Source organism: Prionailurus viverrinus, chromosome E1 (genome assembly GCF_022837055.1).
Source record: "Prionailurus viverrinus isolate Anna chromosome E1, UM_Priviv_1.0, whole genome shotgun sequence".
Lineage (NCBI taxonomy): Eukaryota > Metazoa > Chordata > Mammalia > Carnivora > Felidae > Prionailurus > Prionailurus viverrinus.
This window is the reverse complement of record NC_062574.1, coordinates 36293234-36312875: the sequence shown is the minus strand read 5'-3', so window position 1 is coordinate 36312875 and position 19642 is coordinate 36293234. Positions and strand designations below refer to the sequence as shown.

Here is a 19642-nt window from a genome sequence, read left to right as displayed (position 1 = left end):
AGCTATCTTCTTTTTTGACAAAAACAAGAATAAAACAAAATAATTTATGTGGTCACATTTATGTCTGAATTAGTTGTACAGTTATAGAGGTTTGTTTATATTTTTAAAAATATTACATGTTTAAGAACAAGCAAGGAAAGAATTTTGCCATTTTGTGCTGTTGATTCCTCTTTTAAATTAATGCAACCTAGGACTAACCTAGGACTAACCTAGGTCCTAACCTAGGACTAACCTAGAATTCGGTAGGAATTCTCTTTTAAACTTTTTTTTTTTTTTTTTTTTTTGAGGATGGGTGTGGTGTTGCTGTTTGTCTCCCTGTTAGCAGCATTCATCCATCTGGCTTTAATTTGTAGAAGTCCTGAGATGATGCACTGAATGATATTCTTTTGGGGACAGGTCCACACCAGCAGTTGGGCCAAAGTAGATGACTAGCCAGGGGGCTGATCTTAGCCCTGCTCTTCATAAGCTCCTAATCTGTAGTGCCTTAGAAAATAGCCCATTTCCTCCCTATTTCCTACCAAAGAGACACCCATCACTGAGGAACTTAGAGGTGCTTGAGCAGAGTGGTGATATGTGGGATTCTCCAAGTGGCAAATTTTATGGGGTATATGAGAGTTTGAGTTGGCTGCCTTTACTATCACTTTCTCACCCTCTTAATTGGTAACAGGGGCGCTTGGGTGGCTCAGTCGGTTAAGCGTCCAACTTCGGCTCAGGTCATGATCTCACTGTTCGTGAGTTCGAGCCCCGTGTTGGGCTCTGTGCTGACAGCTAGCTCAGAGCCGGGAGCCTGTCTTCGGATTCTGTGTCTCCCTCTCTTTTTGTCCCTCTCCAGCTTGCTCGCTCACGCGCTCTCTCAAAATAAACATTAAAAAATTGTTTTAAAAAGAATTGGTAATAAAAAATTATATTCTTCTGAGCAAAGCTTGATTTTATATCAGAAATGGATAGAATCCTTGATTATGATACTTTTTCTCTTGTTCATTTAATATTGAAAAGACAGGAAAAAAAAGCAAAGTTCCAGGACTTTATGGCCATAGTATATGGCCATGTGTGTCAAATTTTCCTGGTGATCAGTACTACTGAGTTAGCTGGTGAATCATTTGGGTCTTTTGTGGCTTATATATTAACAAAATAAGCAATTGTGGCAGATATGTTGGGAGATGTTATAATAATGGAAACTGTGTCTTTATTGAGTTTGTTTATATTGGAAGACAGGAAAGGGGGAGGTTTTTAGTGTCTACTATGTGCTAGTCCGTATACTAGGAGCACTGTATATGTATCATGTCATTTAATCCACACAATCTAAAAAATAGAGCTCTGTTTTCCAGATGAGGAGATTGAGGCTTCCAGGTCATACTCTTGGAAGTGCTGGCACACAAATTTGAACACATGCCTCCAAAATTAATCCTGAGTATATCGTTTCTACTCCCCATGTTCTTTCATTTACAACAAAATTAAACAAGTTGGTTCTTAGGAAATCTCCATATTTTGTAAAAGAGTAATTAGGTGGTAATTATTTGTATCACAAAATAATAATTGTGTGCCACAGAGTTTCTTTCAGTAGAGATTTCCAGAGATTCTTACCTATTGGACTTACAGTTGACCCTTGAACAAGGCAGGAGTTAGGGGCACTGACCCCTATGTAGTGGAAAAATCCGAACATAACTTTTGACTCCTCAAAAACTTAGCTACTCTCAGCCTACTGTTGCCTAAAAGCCTTGCCAATAACATAAACAGTTGATTAACACATAGTTTGTATACATATTATATACGTGTTCTTATAGTGCAGTGAGCTAGAGAAAAGAAAATGTTACCAAGAAAATCATAAGGAAGAGAAGATACATTTTTAGTAGTATATTGTATTTATTGAAAAAAATCCACATGTAAGTGGACCCGTGCAGTTCAAACCCATGCTGTTCAAGGGTCAACTGTAGATGAATACAGAGAAACTTAAAGCTTAGACTAACATAAGATACTACCAGTAGGAGGACTGGCAGAAATCAAAGATCAGTTGTTTATTCATTCAACATCCATTAGTTAAGCCCTTGCTTAAAAAGTACATAATAGATGCTGGGAATCTAATAATGAGCAAAACCAGAAGTAGTCTCTACCTTTCTGCAGTTTATAGTGAGGAAGACATTACTTATTTATGTAAAATTACAGCAGTGAGAAGTATTACAAAGGAAAGGTACGTAGTGCTATAAGAGTGTGTAATAGGAATGCCTGACCTCATCAGAGCTCCCCCAAAAAAGTGTTCCCTGAGAAAGAAGTCCAAAGAATGACTCGAATATGCATAGTTTGGAGGAAGGTACCAGGTAAAGTGAACTATGTATATGTTTAAAGGGCCTGTGGCAGGAAGGTAACATGGTAGGTTTGAGGAGTTGAAAGAAAGCCATTTTACTAACACAGCATAAGAAAACGTAATACAAGAGGAATTGGAGAGGTAAGCACGGACTATACCATCCTCCCTGGTTTGGTGGTTTGGATTTTTGTCATTAAGGACAATGAGAAGCCAGAGAAAGGTCTTAAGTGAGAGGATAATATGATCAGATCTGATTTGTGAAAAGCTCACAGAGAGACAATGGATCACAGGGTGGGAAAGAATTCAGGGAAGACAAATAAGACACTATTAAAAGTAATGGTGGGGGGCGCCTAGGTGGCTCAGTCGGTTGAGTGTCCAACTCTTGGTGTCGGCTCAGATCATGATCTCATGGTCGTGGAATCAAGCCCCGTACATCAGCTCCATGCATGGTGGGTGTGGAGCCTGCTTGAGATTCTCTCTTTCCCTCTTTCTGCCCCTCCACTTGCACACACACTCTCTCAAAATAAACTTAAAAAAAGGGAGGGGGGGGGACAGGTCTGCCTTAGAAAGTAAATGTTTCATTGAGTTTCTTCCTTTCATCACCATTGCAGTTGCCTAATTTAAATGAGTATCATTTTGACATATACCTATATGCACGGTTCCAGAACCCTAGGTCATGGGATGGTCTGGTAGAACACCAGAGGGACAGATAAGTTCTTATGGAGGTTTAGAATTAAGCCAAGTACTGTGCTAGATTTATCTCAAAGGTAGTGTTTTTTGTACTTATTTTACAGATGATTAAAACTGAAGGTCAGAGAAGTGACTTGGATATCTTGATTAGTAAGTGTCAGAGGGTTAGAGTTAGGTTTCATCGGCCATGGATTGAAGCTGGAGGTTATATTAAACAGTCAAGAAATAATTGAATCAAATTAGATTTGAACACCCTTTAGCCTGTTGTTTTCTGAATGACGTTTTTTTGAGTTCTTCCACCATGCAAATGTTGAAGTTCTCTGAGGAAAACACTCGTAGTTTGTCACATTACCTTTTACGTATGTCTTTTCTGTGTCATAGTACACAGGAGATGTAGGCCAGATAACAGAGAGCCTGTAGCATGTTTAAAACCTGCTCTTATATTCACTCCTTGCCAGTGCCACCTATTTTTGTTGGAAAGGTCACCTTCTCATTGTTTGACTAAAAAAAAAAAATCAAAAGCATAGGGGTGCCTGGCTGGCTCAGTTGGTAGAGCATGCGGCTCTTGATCTTGGGGTCATGGGTTTGAACTCCCAAGTTGGGTATACAGATTGCTTAAATAAAGAAACTTTTAAAAACACATTAGAAAGCTTTGATTAGGGAGGAAGACACGATGATAATGTTGATGGCACGGCTAAAATTTGAGTAATTATTAGGTATGTACTAGGAGCCATTATGTACTTTATGTAACATTATGTACATATTAACCATTATGGACTCTTATGTTTTAAAACAAGAGACTTGAGACATTGTTACTTGCCCAAGACACGGAACTAATAAGTCACGGAACATGGATTTGAACCCAGGTCTCTCAAGAGCTATCATCGTTTAGCAGTGATGATATTTATGTTTGAAGAATGTAACTCTGGGACAGAATGGATTACCTACAGCTTACAGGCAGAAAGACCACGTAGAAGGCTAAGAGTTGAAAGAAGATTGTTAACAGAATGAGACTAGAAAAGAGGGGAAAGATTCTAGATACTGTTCTTTAGGTGCAGTTCTATAAATGATGGTTAGACACTAACCAGCCCATTCGAATTGCTTAAATTGATAATGTACCCAGATTGATTTACCAATACATTCATTATTTCATCTACACTCAACCCAACATCCTTGACCTTGTGTGATAAAGTTGTTTTGCGTTTCAAACTACAAGGAGCACCTCTCCTACTCCTGGCTGCAGCGGTGCCCCTGGTGAAGAACCCTGGTGTGTGCGGAGGAAAGTACCTTTCTAGCTCAGTAACTTGTCTTCTCCTTCCTTTTAAGTATTTAATTCAATTCTACAACTATTTATTGAAACCTATGATGTATCAGGCTCTAATACTGTCTCTCATCAGCTGGACCAGTGATACTTAATGAACCAGGATTTCTGTGAACCCCTAACATTGTACACAGATTTTCTGTATATATATGTACATGTGCTTTTTTCTGGAAAAGAGGTCCATAGCTTTTATAAGTTTTTACATAAGAGGGTTCTGTAAAAGGAAGGAGAGCTACTTATCTAGAAAAGTAGAAGAATGATTCTGAGCCCTGAATGCTTACCAGTGAAAAGGTTTCAAAATAAAGACATCTAAACTCAGTCCCAGCTTCCAGGGATTGTGATGCAGTGGGTTTGAGGTAGAGCGTTGTCAAGCAAGGATTGGTAGCCGCTGATCTAGACAGGAGTAGCTCTAAAAGGTACTCCATGAGAATAGAAACTATCTGTTAATTACTGTAGATAGAGGCTTCAGTGCCTGGCACATAATTGGTACTCAATGAGTATTTATTGAATGAATGAGTACTAGAACTCTCCGGTTCAGAAAAGTTAAAAAAGACACCACTACCCTCCTCCCCCACCATTGGTTTTCAGTCATAGTAAGTCATGCTGGAATCAGTAAAAAAAAAAAAAAAAAATTTCCTCACACAATCATAGTCTACCTTTGTACTCTAAATAGCTGAGGCTGTTGTTGATACCCATCACAGGCAAATGTTACCAGAAATAAAGTCAAGGAGTAATAAGGAGTAGGAACCTCAGGTCCTTGGTTAATGGTACGTGGAAGAATTGTTAGGAGCAATATGCAACATTTTTATTGGGGGTTCTGGCTGTTTCAGCACAGCTTGTCTTTGGTATCTTCTTTATTTAGGTGGCTCTGACTGGGGAAGAATCATACAGTGATATAACAGTGCTCCTTTGCAAATCCCATTGGTATTCACGGCCTTCTCTTTTTTCTCTTCCCATCTATTTTGCTTCCCAAGTAATAGAGAGGACCCTCCAATTGCTAATGAGTTTTTTTAGTGTAGTATGATATTTCAGTTTTTAAGTATTCCTTTCTATGAGATTGAGGGGCACTGTGTGATTAATTCATATGGAAACAAGCGTATGTGGCAGCCAGCAGAGAACTGAAGTGTGGCAAAATTACAATTGCACGAACCCCTTTGCCTTCTGGAAATTATGAGTAGGGGTGGTCAGTCAGGCTTTGGGACAGCAAATGATCTTCAGTACAGAGTCTATAAGTATCTGAAAATTCTAGGATTTCTCTTATTTTTTATGTATACTGTTGGGATCCTTTGGGTATGCCGACTACTTCTGAAAATCTTTGAGGGAGAATGAGATGGTACGTTTTAGGCCAGAGGGAGATTTCTTTGTAGTGCAACTAATTTGGGTGGATTATGAAAGGAGATGATATTGTGATTCATTTCTATTAATATGTAGGCTGTTTTATTAGGTATAAGAAATGGATTAGGGTCAAGAAGGAACATGAAGACCTACAAACAAGAGGTTTTGGAACTTGAGTAACTCAAGCCTTTCTTTTAAAGCTAAGGGCCATGGCCTGAAGGATTAGAAAGTATTTTATTCATAACATCTTGAATTAACAGATGAGACAGCCTCTTTGACTTTGGGGAATCTGCTGAGCAGGGATATTTTTAATTAGAATAAATCTTTTTTAGATCAGTCCTTTTCAAACTTTAATACGCATATAAATCACCCGGGGATCTTGTTATAATGCTGATTCTGATTTAGTAGGTTTACGATTGGGTCTGAGATTCCACACTTCCAGAAAACTTCCAGAAGATATTAGTGTTGTTGCTCCAAGGACCACACTTTGAATAGCAGTTTTAGATAGTTCTCAAAGTGGTAGGAAATGACTGGATTAAGAACGGTAACGTTAGAGGGAAAAATGCTGCCTGTGATAGTATAGATTATTAATTTAAATTAAATTTAAATTTGAATTAAATTTAAATTCCCACCTTTTTCCTTTCCCTTGTGCCTGGATGGAAATGGTCAGATTAGACAGTCCTGAGACTTTAAAAAATTTAGACTGTATAGAAAGTAAGCTTAAACAAGAGGCTCCAGAGACCCCATGAGAAAATAGAAAATTACACCCTTGGGCTAAGTAAGTCATCAACTACTACTAGGACTTTGAATATAAAAAATTATAGTTAATAATACTCATAGAAATGTTAGTAAACATTTGCTTTTTCATTGAAATATTTGAGATTGTACTATAGCCAAGGCATATTAATCACTTGTTACAATGTAATCTAGCTTTACTGTTACAGTGTTAGCTAGTGGTTTCATTAGGTAATCCCACCATGCTGATTTTATTGTAACTATTAAACTGTTCAACAAATTATGAGCTGTATACATGGCTAAAAATAAACACTGTTGTATCATGATCACTTGTAAGATATCTCAATTTGTGAGTTGATGATTTTTTTAACCAATTGGTGACTTTTATATCTTGTGATAGACCAGAAGTTAAAAAGAAACCCAGAAAGATTAAAAGAAACTCCTATGGTGGTGTGCTCCTAAAAATGCTAGGCAAAACATAAATATATGTAAACACATAATTTACAGATACATAATTTATATAACAGACTTAAAATTAGTGTTATATGATACACTAAAACTTCAACAACAACAAAAAAACCTCTCTGGTTTAATGCTCTCAAAAATTCTGGATAAAATAGTAAGAAAAGGTAAATCATCTAACAGAAAAATGAATGACACATGAATTGGCATTTGCCAGAAGACCAATAAACGTGAAATAAATTACTATTGAACACATTGAACTCATTTTAATATTCAGAGAAATCCAAATTAAAGGCACTAGATAAGCATTTTACATCTGTCAGCCTGGTAAAAATAAGAAATTGGGGGGCACTTGGCTGACTATCATTAGAGCCTGCAACTCGATGTCAAGGTCATGAGTTCAAGCCCCACATAGAGAGAGGCATAGAGATTACAATCAATCAGTCAATAAACAAAAATTTTTTTGATAGTACATAGTGTAGACAAAGATGTGGAATAATGAGTAGTCATATGTTTTTGGTAGGAGTGTAAATTAAACCCACACTTTGAAAATGATTTGTATTACCTAGTAAAGATGAACCTGTGTATGAACATGAACTCAACAACCCCATAATATCATTCTTAAGTATATATCCCAATTTGGAGAGATTCTTAAATAGGTACCCTAAGAGATAAATATAAGAATGTTCCTTGCAGCATTATTATAACTGGAAAAAAACTAGAAATAACCCAAATGTTCATATACTGTAAATAGATAAAATGCATTTTGATGTATTTTTACAATGGAAATATTATTTATTCTGCAGTCAAAATGAATGAATTCTAGCTACACAGATTGAGAATGAATTTTTTAAATATTGGATTTCAAAGCAAATTATAGCATAATATATACAACATGCTTGTATTTATTTAAAAATTCAGAAACCGGGAAAAGTGTTGCATTGCTTAAGGATGATACATACATACAAATGTATAAAAATTGTAAAGAAAACCTGAAGATTAACAAAATTCAGAGTGGTGGTTTCAGAGAGGTTATGTGACTGATGAGCACCTGTGGGAGAGGGCTTCAAATATATTGGTAATATCTATTTCTTGAGCTGGATAGTGAGTACATGGGTCTAAATGTTTTCATTCTAGCTGTTATATACTTTATAGCTATGTTTTATAACTTTAGAAAAAGAAAAATATATTCACCTAGATTAAAGATTAGTGCTATTATAGTTTGTTCATTTGTCTCCCAATATGCTTCCTTGGGTGGGTGAGAATAGGGTTGCTTTAAAGGTCATAGGTGGAGAGGCATCTGGATGGCTCTGTCAGTTAAGTGGCTGACTCTTGATTTCACCTCAGGTCATGATCTCATGATCTGGGTCAGAGCATGGAGGCTGCTTGGGATTCTCTTTCTGTCTCCCTCCCTCTCCCCCCAACCCCATGTCCCTCTCCCCAACTCATTAGTACGCACACTCAAATAAAAATTTTTTTTAATTTTTTTTACATTTTTCTCATTTTTTTATTGTTGTAAGAAGTAACCACTTTTTTTTTATTTTTTTATTTTTTTTTTAAATTTTTTTTTTTTTCAATTTTTTTTTTATTTATTTTTGGGACAGAGAGAGACAGAGCATGAACGGGGGAGGGGCAGAGAGAGAGGGAGACACAGAATCGGAAACAGGCTCCAGGCTCTGAGCCATCAGCCCAGAGCCCGACGCGGGGCTCGAACTCACGGACCGCGAGATCGTGACCTGGCTGAAGTCGGACGCTTAACCGACTGCGCCACCCAGGCGCCCCAGAAGTAACCACTTTTTAAAACAAAATTTGTATTCAAATATTTTGCTTTTATATAGAAAACTGAAATATATGACAAACCTAGCACAGGGGGTGGAAGAGAAGAATTGATTGTGTACTTTTACAAGGATTTTATACTACATGTGTCTCTGTATAACGTTATTTGCATTTAAATTCAGAAAATTTAAAAATGTGTATTGTAAACCCTAGGACAATCACTAAAATAGACTATTTTAATTTTTAATAAAAATTTTAAAAAATAGGTGGGGAAGTTTTTGTGGAGGATGACATTTCATGCATATCGTGAAAAATTGTTTAAACCACCGTTGTTAGTTTAGAGCAGTGTAGTTTAGTGGGGTGGGCAGACCCATAAACATATAACTGTAACAAAATATGAGTGCGCCACTAGAAGAGATATGTTTACCAAAAAAAAAAAAAAAAAAAAAAAGGTTAGGAATCAGCCAGGAAACCTTCATGAAGTAGATGTTAATTAAGCTGGGTCTGTAGGGATGAGCAATTTGTAAAAGGAGGTATGTGAGGGAGCCTCCATTCCTCTGTGGGGGAAGAGGAAGTACAAAAAGGCACAGAGGCCTAAATGTCCATGGAGAATTGAGTGAGTAAATTCAGGTATGTTAGGAGCCATACTGTGAAGAGCCTTGTGTAACATGCCATGGAGTTTGCACTATGGACATTGAGGTTTTGTTTTATTACTTAAATTAGGGTCATTGATTTGATTACAATATGTCAGGCTCGCTAGGCGTTACTTTGAAGCTGTATATTTGTGTACTTATGTTCTTTTCCCTCTACTTTCAGGCTGCTATATGGCAAGCACTAAACCACTATGCTTACCGAGATGCAGTTTTTCTTGCAGAACGACTGTATGCAGAAGGTTTGTAATCTGTTCATTTCTATAAAACAATAAAGGAATAAAATAAATGGAATTCTGTCCTTTCCTATGACTTCAATATAACAAGATTCTGGGGATTGCTTTTGTTGTTTCTTTATGATTGGTACTAGTTCATAAAAACTTTTCCTTGCATCTGTTATCTCCCTTATGTGCTACTTTTAATAACTGTAGAGTTGTTTCAGGTTTTACTTAATCATTTTCCAATCTTTAGATATTTTTGTCTAGGTTTTCTGTTAAGAGAGTCTATATTCTATAGCTAAGAGCATGAATTTGGTCTATAGCTTTGGTATAAACCCTCACCCTGTCACTTATGCAGCTGTAGACCTTGGACAGTCACTCAGTGTCTGAGTATTTCAGAGTTCTCATCTATAAAATAAAGTTAACGATAATCGCTTGAGAACGTTGAAGAGTGAAATGAGATAATGTATTTAAAGCACTTGGCACAGCCTTCTGGCATGGTAATAAATGTTCGATAAACGTGCTGGTAATGTATGCTTTGTTTCTGTCATTAATTCTTGTAGTTCTCTTTCTAAGATGCTAATACAGATAATTAGGTACAGCTTTTTTTTTTTCTTTTGTATGTCATTTTGTGGGGCTATATATTCTAGAATGGAACTTACAAGTCAAACGGTGATCAGTTCTACAACAAATTACTTTTTCCCCAGTTGATAACCCAGCAGAGAGAAGGGTAAAATAATCTGGGGTGTGACCAACACCATAAGACTGCCTTCATAATCCTTTCAGTATTAGATTTGATCAATTTAATGTATTTTTGCTTGCTTGAGAATTATGAAATATTTTGTCTTGCATTTTTATAACTACAAGGGATTCTGGGTATTTTCTCAAGTGTTTGTTTTAAATTTATTCCTAGTTCTATGAGGTATATCTTTACTGTCTATTTGACCCAGATTGTTGCTTTTTAATCTTAATTCTATTGGTATGTTTAAAATTTTCATGTAGTTGACCTCATCTGCTTTATCATTTATACTTTCTTCTAGTGCTTCAGTAGGTGGAAAAGTCATCTTTCTACAACTACGATTAATATGTGGTTATTGATGGTTAAAAAACTTTAAAGAATTTATCATGGTATTATTACTTAATTTATTCAATATTGTATATTAAACAATGCTTTTTTCCCTCCCGCATGGTGTTTTACTTGGTTTTATATTAAATTTTTAAAAAATGTTTTGTTCTGGGGTGCCTGGGTGGCTCAGTCAGTTAAGCATCAGTCTCTTGGTTTTGGCTCAGGTCTTGATCTCTCAGTTTGTGGGGTCATGTGCTGTGTCAGGCTCCACAACAGCATGGAGCCTGCTTGGGATTCTCTGTCTGCCTCTCTCTCTGCCCCTTCCTTGCTCATGCTTGCTCTGTCTCTCAAAATAAATAAATAAACTTAAAAAAAAAAAAACCGCTTTGTTCTGTCTCCAGAATTTCTCCTCTCTTCCATTAGTTAATTTTCTGTTTTTAATCCAATATCATGCCTTTTTTTTTTTTTAAGAGAGTGCAAATCGGGGAGCGGGGGAGGGAGGTAGAGAGAGAGAATCTCAAGTAGGCTCCACACTTAGCATGGAGCCCAACATGGGGCTTGATCCTACTATCCTGGGATCATGACCTGAGCCAAAATCAAGAGTCTGTCACTCAATCCATAGAGCCACCCAGGCACCCCCATACCATTTTAAACACTTTATATTTTAATATTTCATAAGGCCTGTCGCCCATCATTTTTTTCTTTCCAATTCATTCATAAGAAGTCTTTCCCCTTTTTTTATCCTTTATTTTTCTATGTCTATTTTATTATTGCTTTGAAATTTCACAAAGATTTTGATCAATGCTGACCTGCAAACATATAATTCTCTAAATTACTATAGATAGCCTTCCCAAGAAGAAATAGTGCTGCCTTCTTTTTACTCAGGTGTTTGTTTGCTTAATTCAGTTTTTGTACTTTCTGTGTATGTTCCCATTGGATTACTTGCCAAGAGTTTCCATTTTTTTTGTGGTTGTAGATGAGCTTTATTTTTGCGTATTTTGTATGTTTGTGTATGAATTGCTAGTGGAACCTTTCTGATCAGTTGTATGATTTTACTCTAGTAGCAAGTGCTTAGTAACCTAACTGCAAGCATAAGAAAGTAGATCTTAGGGATTTGCCAGGCATGTGTCACCAGAAAGGACAAGGGATAAGAACATGAAAAATACAGATAAGATATGGACCAGGAAATGTAAACTATACGAAAGTTAACACAGAAGAATATTGGTGAATAAGATTCAGAGAAGTGCCAGAAATCTAGATGAGGTTGAATTGGGAGATGTGGGGGAATAACATGGGAGCGGAAGACCATGAATCAGGTGCAGAATTTTTCCATTAATGAAGCAGAATGTCCTGCATTTAGTAGCTGAGAGTTATGAGGAGAAGGTATGAACTCAGGAGCAGGGAGTTTCACAAACAGGCAAAGAGTCATGCTTGGAAGTGGTTTTACGAAGCAAAGAGGAAACCTTACCTTGATTCTGATGTAAGTGGGATATGAGGGAAATAGCATCACTTTGAGAGTGCTGTCAGGTCCTTCAAGAGAGACTGGAAATTCAGTAAAGAAAGTGGGGAGGATCTGTGTGTGGAACAGGAGTCTGAGGTCCCAGTGAAAGGATTTAGAAGGTGAGAGAAGTTTAGAAAGAAAATAATGCAATAGATTGCCCTACTCTACTCGATATTTTAAAAGCAAGGTGTATCATGCAAAACCTACTGACATATATTTTCATTGATACCTATGCAACCCTCATGTTTTACTGTCTTATACTTTCTTTTTTGTATTTGCTTATTAAAGGATTGGCAGTTTCTAGTTTATTATAGTTAGGCTCTAAAAGATTGTGAGTTAGTGGTTTCAAATTCAATCAAGTAGGTTTTCCCATAGAATTGGGGCAGGGTTCCAGATGAATCTGGATAAAGCTGTTTAATCCACTTTCTGTGTTTGATACAGTGCTTGACACTTGGAAAGTTGTTCAGTAAGTGTTAGTTTCTCTCAACATACAGTTGACCCTTGAACAACACAGATTGGAACCATGTGAGTCTATTCGAATGCAGACTTTTAATACAATATAGTACCATAAATGTATTTTCTCTTCCTTATGATTTTCCCCTTTTTTTAAAATTATTTTAATGTTTATTTTTGAGAGAGAGAAAACGGGGGAGGGGCAGAGAGAGAGGAAGATCCAGAATTCGGGGCAAGCTCCAGGCTCCAGGCTGTCAGCACAGAGCCCAATGCAGGGCTCAAACTCACAAACTGTGAGATCATGACCTGAGCTGAAGTCGGACGCTTAACCAACTGAGCTACCCAGGTGCCCCTCTTATGATTTTCTTAATAGCATTTTGAGAGGGAGAAAGAGAACATGAGCAGGGAAGGGGCAAAAAGAGGGGTGGGGAGAGAGAGAGAGAATCCCAAGCAGGCTCCATGCTGACAGCTCAGAGCCCAACTTGGGACTTGAACTCAGGAACCACAGAGATCATGACCTGAGGCAAAATCAAGAGTGATGCTTAACCAGGTGAGCCACCCAGGCACCCCAACAGTAGGCTTTTAGTAGTTAAGTTTTGGGGAAGTCAAAAATTACTGCAGATTTTTGACTCTGCAGGGTAGGTGCCTCTGACCCCCTCATTGTTCAAGGGTTAACTGTTGAACGTAATCACTCTGTTGAACTCTAATTTCTATGAGGGAAAATTTTATGGGAGCAGATACTATCCTAGTTCAATACCAATGACAACAGTAACTTCTAAAGAACATTTACTAATTTCTTATTATGTACTAGGTACTCTGATACTTAATTTCTTATTTAGTTTTCAATAATCCTATAAAATAGACATTACTATTGCCATTTTAGAAATGAAGAAACAGAGAACAGTTTTCACAGGCAGTAAGTGGTAGATCTTTCTGATTCCACTTTACCAAGGGTAGCAGCAAATACAGGCCAGTCTGACCCATAATAGACATTACTAATCCATCATACTACTGGTTCCTGTTGAACCAGCCTCATAATTCTTATTAACACAGTGTTGCTGGCTGACAGTAATAGTTGATGAGAATTGGTATGTCACATGTAACCTGGTGCCCTTTTGCTCAGTGGCGTCCTAATGCCACTAGCGGTAGCTCCTGTGTTTTAGAGAAGGACACCCTATGGTGCATGAGGCTAACGAAGTAGATGGATTGAAAGCCAAATTCTTGAAGTAATTTCTCAATTTCACTAGTTCTTTGTCACCCATTTGTCTTTCTCCTAAGAATTCCATAGTTAGACCACCTAAGACTGTGCTATAAGCCAGGTGGTGTAGAATGTCAGCTCCGATGTTCATTAGCCATTTGATCTTCGGTAAGAAGTTACTCTGAGCCTAATTTTCCTCATCTTTAACTTGGGAAGAGAGATACCTACTTAACAGGATAGTTTTCAGCACTAACTATAATAATCTGTGGTTTGGGCACGTAGGAAGTCCTTTACAAGTTCCTCTCCCCTAGCATATTCTATTACGTTGGCTTTTCAGATTTCTTTTTTTTTTTTTTTTACTCTTCTTACATATGATGTACTCTGATATTTTCTGAGTGTTATTATTGTTGTTTTAATGCAGGTTGAAATTCACCGAATTGATTTCACAATGCATAGTGAATCGAGCCTTGCTGTTTGGAGAAACTCCTAATCGTATCACCTCCCTCCATATCCCCTTCACCTACTTTTCCTTCCCACTGCCATACCTGATCTCCTTGATCAAAGGTTTTCTCCATTGCTAATTGACACACAATATAGATTCAGCTTTCCCCTTTGCCCTAATAGATGGCATGTAGTACTGCAATATCTAAGGTTTTTAATTGCTATTAAATGTATTTAGCTGTTGAGAATGAATAGAAATGGGTGGTTAGGAACAAATAGAAACAGTCTTAGATTATATGGACAAAGAATACATTAATACAATAAATATGGTAGGTCCTTAGAGAGAGGTGATTTATTTATGTTCAGAAAATTAACCGGTTGTAAGTTTTGTGTACATTATATTTTATAAGGAAGTACCCAGGACCTCTGGGGAAAGATGAAGAATTGCTCTCTGTGAGACTGCATGGGAGTGGCAGTTGTAACTGGTGAAAAGCAAGGAAGAAGTAGTAGCTGAAGACATTGTGTCAACATGTATTCCCTAAGTTATTCTGAGGGTCCTAGGGCAAAGCTCCCAATTGCTTGAAATCTAGTGTTCTATCTTGATGTAGATTTTGCATCCCACGCTACAAAATGTTTATTTTTCAATATGAACATATTTAAGTTACTGTAAAATTATTCACCAGTTTTCTACCTGTCTTAACGATTAATGGGCCCAGATGTAGACATTGTACTGGGTATATCAGTTTCAGTAAATTGGGCTCAGTTGAAGAGAAGTGAACCAGAGTAAAAGGTTCAGCATCTGTTTCTCTTCTCTGTCTTAGCCAGGATACCGAGAGCCTAGACTCACAGAAATATGTGACTAAAAATGGCAACATTTTTTTTAGAAAAAATTGTTTATCAGGTTATATTAAGGGCATCATTGAGGGGAAATGTCCAGAGTACTACTAATGATATGGCATAGTGTTTCACTTGTAGGCCATTATTGGAAAATTTAATAAATATATCTGGTTCCTAAAAATTTCAGTCAGTTTGTTATATGGGGGTGGAGCGAGGAGCGGAGGGTATCAAAAGGATGTCTGGTCCATCGGCCTAACCTTTTACTGTTAAAGTTAAATGCTTGCCAGTAAAAAGGATGATGCTTTTTTATTGTCATAGTTTTCATTTTTATAATGTGTTAGTGATTAAGACTCAGGTCTTCGAACAAACTTTTTTTTATTCGAGACTCAAATGTTTCATTGCATTAACTTAGCTGTTTCACACAAACCTCACAGACATCAAACTCAATGCGTGTAAGCCTGGACTCATAATGTTCCCACGCTAATCTAAGACATTGCTATCTCTTACTAAAAAAGCTTCCTAACTGCTTTTCCCATATCTGCTCTTCCCTGCCTCTTCCCTTTCCCCTTCCCAAATCAACCTATTCTCTTTACTTTCCTTCTTAAAATGCTGTAGAGATGTCTAGTTGCTATAAGGATTTATCCCTAAATCTTTAGATCACTTCCAGAGCCCTGCATGATCTGCTTTCTCCTTATGTGTGACCACTTTCCACCTTCAAACACCAAGGAACCTTTTTAAAATTTCCTCCAGCCCTCTTACCTGTGGTATATTTACTCTAAGCACAGTTTCAAAGTATTTTAAAACATTTTAATCCTATCATATACAATAAAGACAAAACCAGTTAATATTGCAATTTAGGATATAAACAAATGTAGAGAAAATAAAAAGTGGCAATAGTATTAAAATACTGAAGTTGTGTATGTAGATGAGGTATTCAACAAAAGAAATGATTCTGAAGGATGGAATGAATCATGCTGCATCTGAAAAGCATAGGATCCAGGCAGTTGAAATCCTTCGCAAAAGAAAAGTTAGTGATGAAATGGAATTATTTGAGCTTGTGGCTCATTGTCATATATGTGTAACCCACATTACTATCCAATGACTATTCAGGTATTGTACATTTAGTAGTATTGTACTCCTAAATGCATGTGCTGTACTGCCTTTCTTTGATTTAAGAACTTACATGATTGGGGTGCCTGGCTGGCTCAGGGCATGCAACTCTTGATTTTGGGGTTTTGAATTCAAGCCCCACGTTGGGTGTAGAGCTTACTTTTAAAAAGTAAATTAAAATATTTTTTAAAAACAGAACTTAAGGGGTGCCTGGGTGGCTCAGTCAGTTGGGCGTCTGACCATTGATTTTGGCTCAGGTCATGATCTCATAGTTCATGGGATCAAGCCCCACATCAGGCTCCATGCTGACAGCAAAGAGCCTGCTTGGGATTCTCTCTCCCTCTCTCACTGCCCCTCCCCTTCTTGTGCGTGCACTCTCTAAATAAATAAACAAACAAACAAACAAACAAACTTAAAAGATAATCAGGATGAAGTGTGTCACAAATCATAGATGATTTCATAGATTCTATGCCCTTCGAATACTTAACAATATCAGAATTCTTGACAAGGCAGCAGGCAGAGTACTTTAACCTGTAAGCAGTTCTCGACGATAATTGTAGAGTTTATCAAGACCAAGAACCCTCACCTCACCAAACTTTTAAGTCTTGCCAGAACTGGTCCATTTTGGAAGTCTGCTCATTTACATTGTAAGTCAACACGAAGAAGAGGTGTCTGTCTGACTTGAAAGCATTGAAAGACTAATTCACCTTCCTATTTGATGGAAATGTATCTGAAAGATGCAAGCTTAAACCTCTCCTAACTATTTTGGACCTCTATGAAATGACCTTTCGTTTTTGAAGCCTAGCCTGTTTGTAAGAAGAGGGACTTCAGCATCATTCTACAACTTCGTTTGGGGTTTTTTGTTGTTGTTGTTGTTTTCACTTAATAGTGTGTTCTGGAAATATGTGTCTTTTTTTTTTTGGACGACTATGGTGAGTGTTTCACCATATGGAAGTACCATACTTTAATTAGTACATGATTGATTCCTCAATATTATGTTAAGAGTGACTGGAGTCAATTCTCACTTTATTCCTGATTATAAAATAAATTATGGGCCTTCTAATTCCCAATCACATATTTTAATTAAGGCTCTAAGTAAAGGATGGTAAATAAAAGGATGTCATGGAGACATCTATAACCATTTCTAGGTCCTGTTGCTTTGATCTCTGCACACTTACTACCTAAGCCATGATCAGCCTTAGAATCTTTCTGAATTTAGCACTCGAGGCAGCCACTATCAATCGGTTGGAGTTATTGTTCCAGACAAAATCTATTTGTTGAAAGTCTCTGCAGCTTAGCTTTATTATAACTCCTTACTACTGGCCCACTGGTTGTATTTAGGACTGTCAAGTTATTTCTGGAGAGCCTCAAAAACCACCCGTGTCTCTCCATGTCTTTTACAACCCTTCAAGTTGTTCCAGATTTACATCAATATCTTACATGTCCATTAATCTTAAGGCGTGCTCAGCCTTCCAATCCATATTCCCATTTGAACTTGTAGATTTTAAGGTATCACGCTTCAAAAAGGTAATTGCAGTTACACACTAAAATCGTGCGCACACACACACAGAGTATTTGGTACTTTTATGTTCTTAGGGAATTTTAAAGCAGTGAAAATGGACCTATGCATAAACGAGTATTTGTAAACAAAACATTTGATAAAGCATTGTTATGGCTAAAAGTTTAACTAGGTTTGGGGAACCATTGCTTTTTGGTATAATCAATGAGTTTTTAAAAAACTTAATTTATAAAGTGACCAGAATCAAGGCCTTTATCACGAGATCAAAAAGAAATCACACTTTCTAATTTGTGTGAATTAGCACTTACAGTTCAGTGAAATTAAAAGTTTGCTCCCCCTACAGTAGAGCTCCCTATTCATTCTTTTTGCTTCTGAAGCATTAATACTATGTACACCCCATTAACACGCGTGCCAAAGTTCCTGATCATTTACGCCATATCATTCATTGCATATTGTTTTTTTATACTAGAGTTTCATGAAAAATCATAAGATGGACCAGAGAAGAAGGGTTCTGTTTTTGCTTGCATATACATATATATGACCCAAAAACCTGTGTAAGAGTAATCTTTCAAATTACCTACTTTTTTATCCTAAACTTTGAATGAAGTTAACAATTTTTTATCCCAAGCTTTGGGTGAAGTTAACTTTTTAAGATGTGACAAGTTTATCTTGTACTTCAGAACAGTGATTCTCAAACTTTAGCATGCACCAGAATTGCCTGAAGCGTTTGTTACAATGCAAGACCGCAAGTCCTCACTCCCAGAATTACTGATTCAGTGGGTCTCGGTTGAAGCTAAGAATTTCTAACAAGCTCCCAAGTCATGCCGTGCTGGTCGAGGGGCCAGCCACACTTTTAGAACCACTGGCTTAGAACACCCCTCAACCCACTGAGATTATTACCGAACCCATTTTTAGAAGCACAGATTTGTGATTTTCCTGCTTTCTTTCTATCTCCTTTGTTGTTGGCCTGTCTAGACTCTCACCTGGATTGGTTGGGAGATTGCAAGGATAGAAGTGAAGTGATGGTCAGTTCGGGAGAGAGTAAATAAAGGGGAAAATGCCACATTTCATTAACTAGGACAGAAGGGGCATTTCCTTCCTAGTATGGAGACCAGGGGACAGATTGAATAATTCAGCTCCTGCCACTGCAAGGCAGTATAATTGTCGTTGCTGTAGAAGTGTTAAGTGTGTCGATTGAGTGGTTTAAATGCTGTGGGTATTCACAATTTAGAATTTTTCTTCTGTCTTAAATTGAGTGTAATTTAGTACACATTTGGTGTTAGAAAGAAGTGTTTTTTAAAATCTGGTCCTTTTTTAATGTAGAAAGTAATCTCAGATTGGTAATTAGCTTTGCAACCCTGAGTGCACCTTTCTCATGAAATTGGACATCTGTTCTCTCAAAGAGTCTGTTAGAAAAATACTACAAAAAAACAAGACCGTTTACTGGTAGTCTATTTAAAGGTAGGTGTGAGTGTGCGGGTGTGCACACAAGTGCGCACTTTTGTTAAGGATTTACAGAAAATACCATGACTGTCTTCATTGTATTACTTCCTTGGTTCTTTGTAAGAAGAAGGTAATCAGGACTTGGGGAACTAAGATTTCTGTCAGTAAAGTATTTCTCAATTCAAATTTGGATTAATAAATGATTGTTTTATATTAAATAACATGACTAATTTTTTGTTGCTAAACTTGTTTATTGCCAGATAAACAGTGATTACCATTCAACATACTGAATAATAGCCATTTTTTTTCATATGTGCTCTTAGTACACTCAGAGGAAGCCTTGTTTTTATTGGCAACCTGTTATTACCGCTCAGGAAAGGCATATAAAGCATATAGACTCTTGAAAGGACACAGTTGTACTACACCGCAGTGTAAATACCTGCTTGCAAAATGTTGTGTTGATCTCAGCAAGTAAGTTTTTAAATCTTTTCTATCTAATATTGTTTACTTACACTGTAGAATTTTGGATAAAATCCTTTTGATAGATTAAACTCTTGACTCCCTTTCTCCCCTCTTTTTTGGTAG

The 19642-nt window shown here is 37.1% G+C and overlaps 1 protein-coding gene across 7 annotated transcripts in view; it reads left to right on the top strand.

Moving 5' to 3' along the window:
- Window positions 1-19642, top strand: part of CDC27 (cell division cycle 27) — a 70041-nt gene that overhangs the window by 5748 nt on the left and 44651 nt on the right. For 5 of the 7 annotated variants that reach the window (XR_007146720.1, XM_047832014.1, XM_047832011.1 and 2 more), the window contains exons 2-3: window positions 9438-9513; window positions 19381-19528. Coding sequence is in view for 6 of the 7 variants with exons in the window: in XM_047832014.1 (XP_047687970.1) it covers window positions 9438-9513; window positions 19381-19528 (224 nt within the window). In the remaining variant the exon portion in view is untranslated. The remainder of the gene's footprint in view (window positions 1-9437; window positions 9514-19380; window positions 19529-19642) is intronic. The other 2 variants (XM_047832016.1, XM_047832015.1) reach the window with 1 other exon arrangement.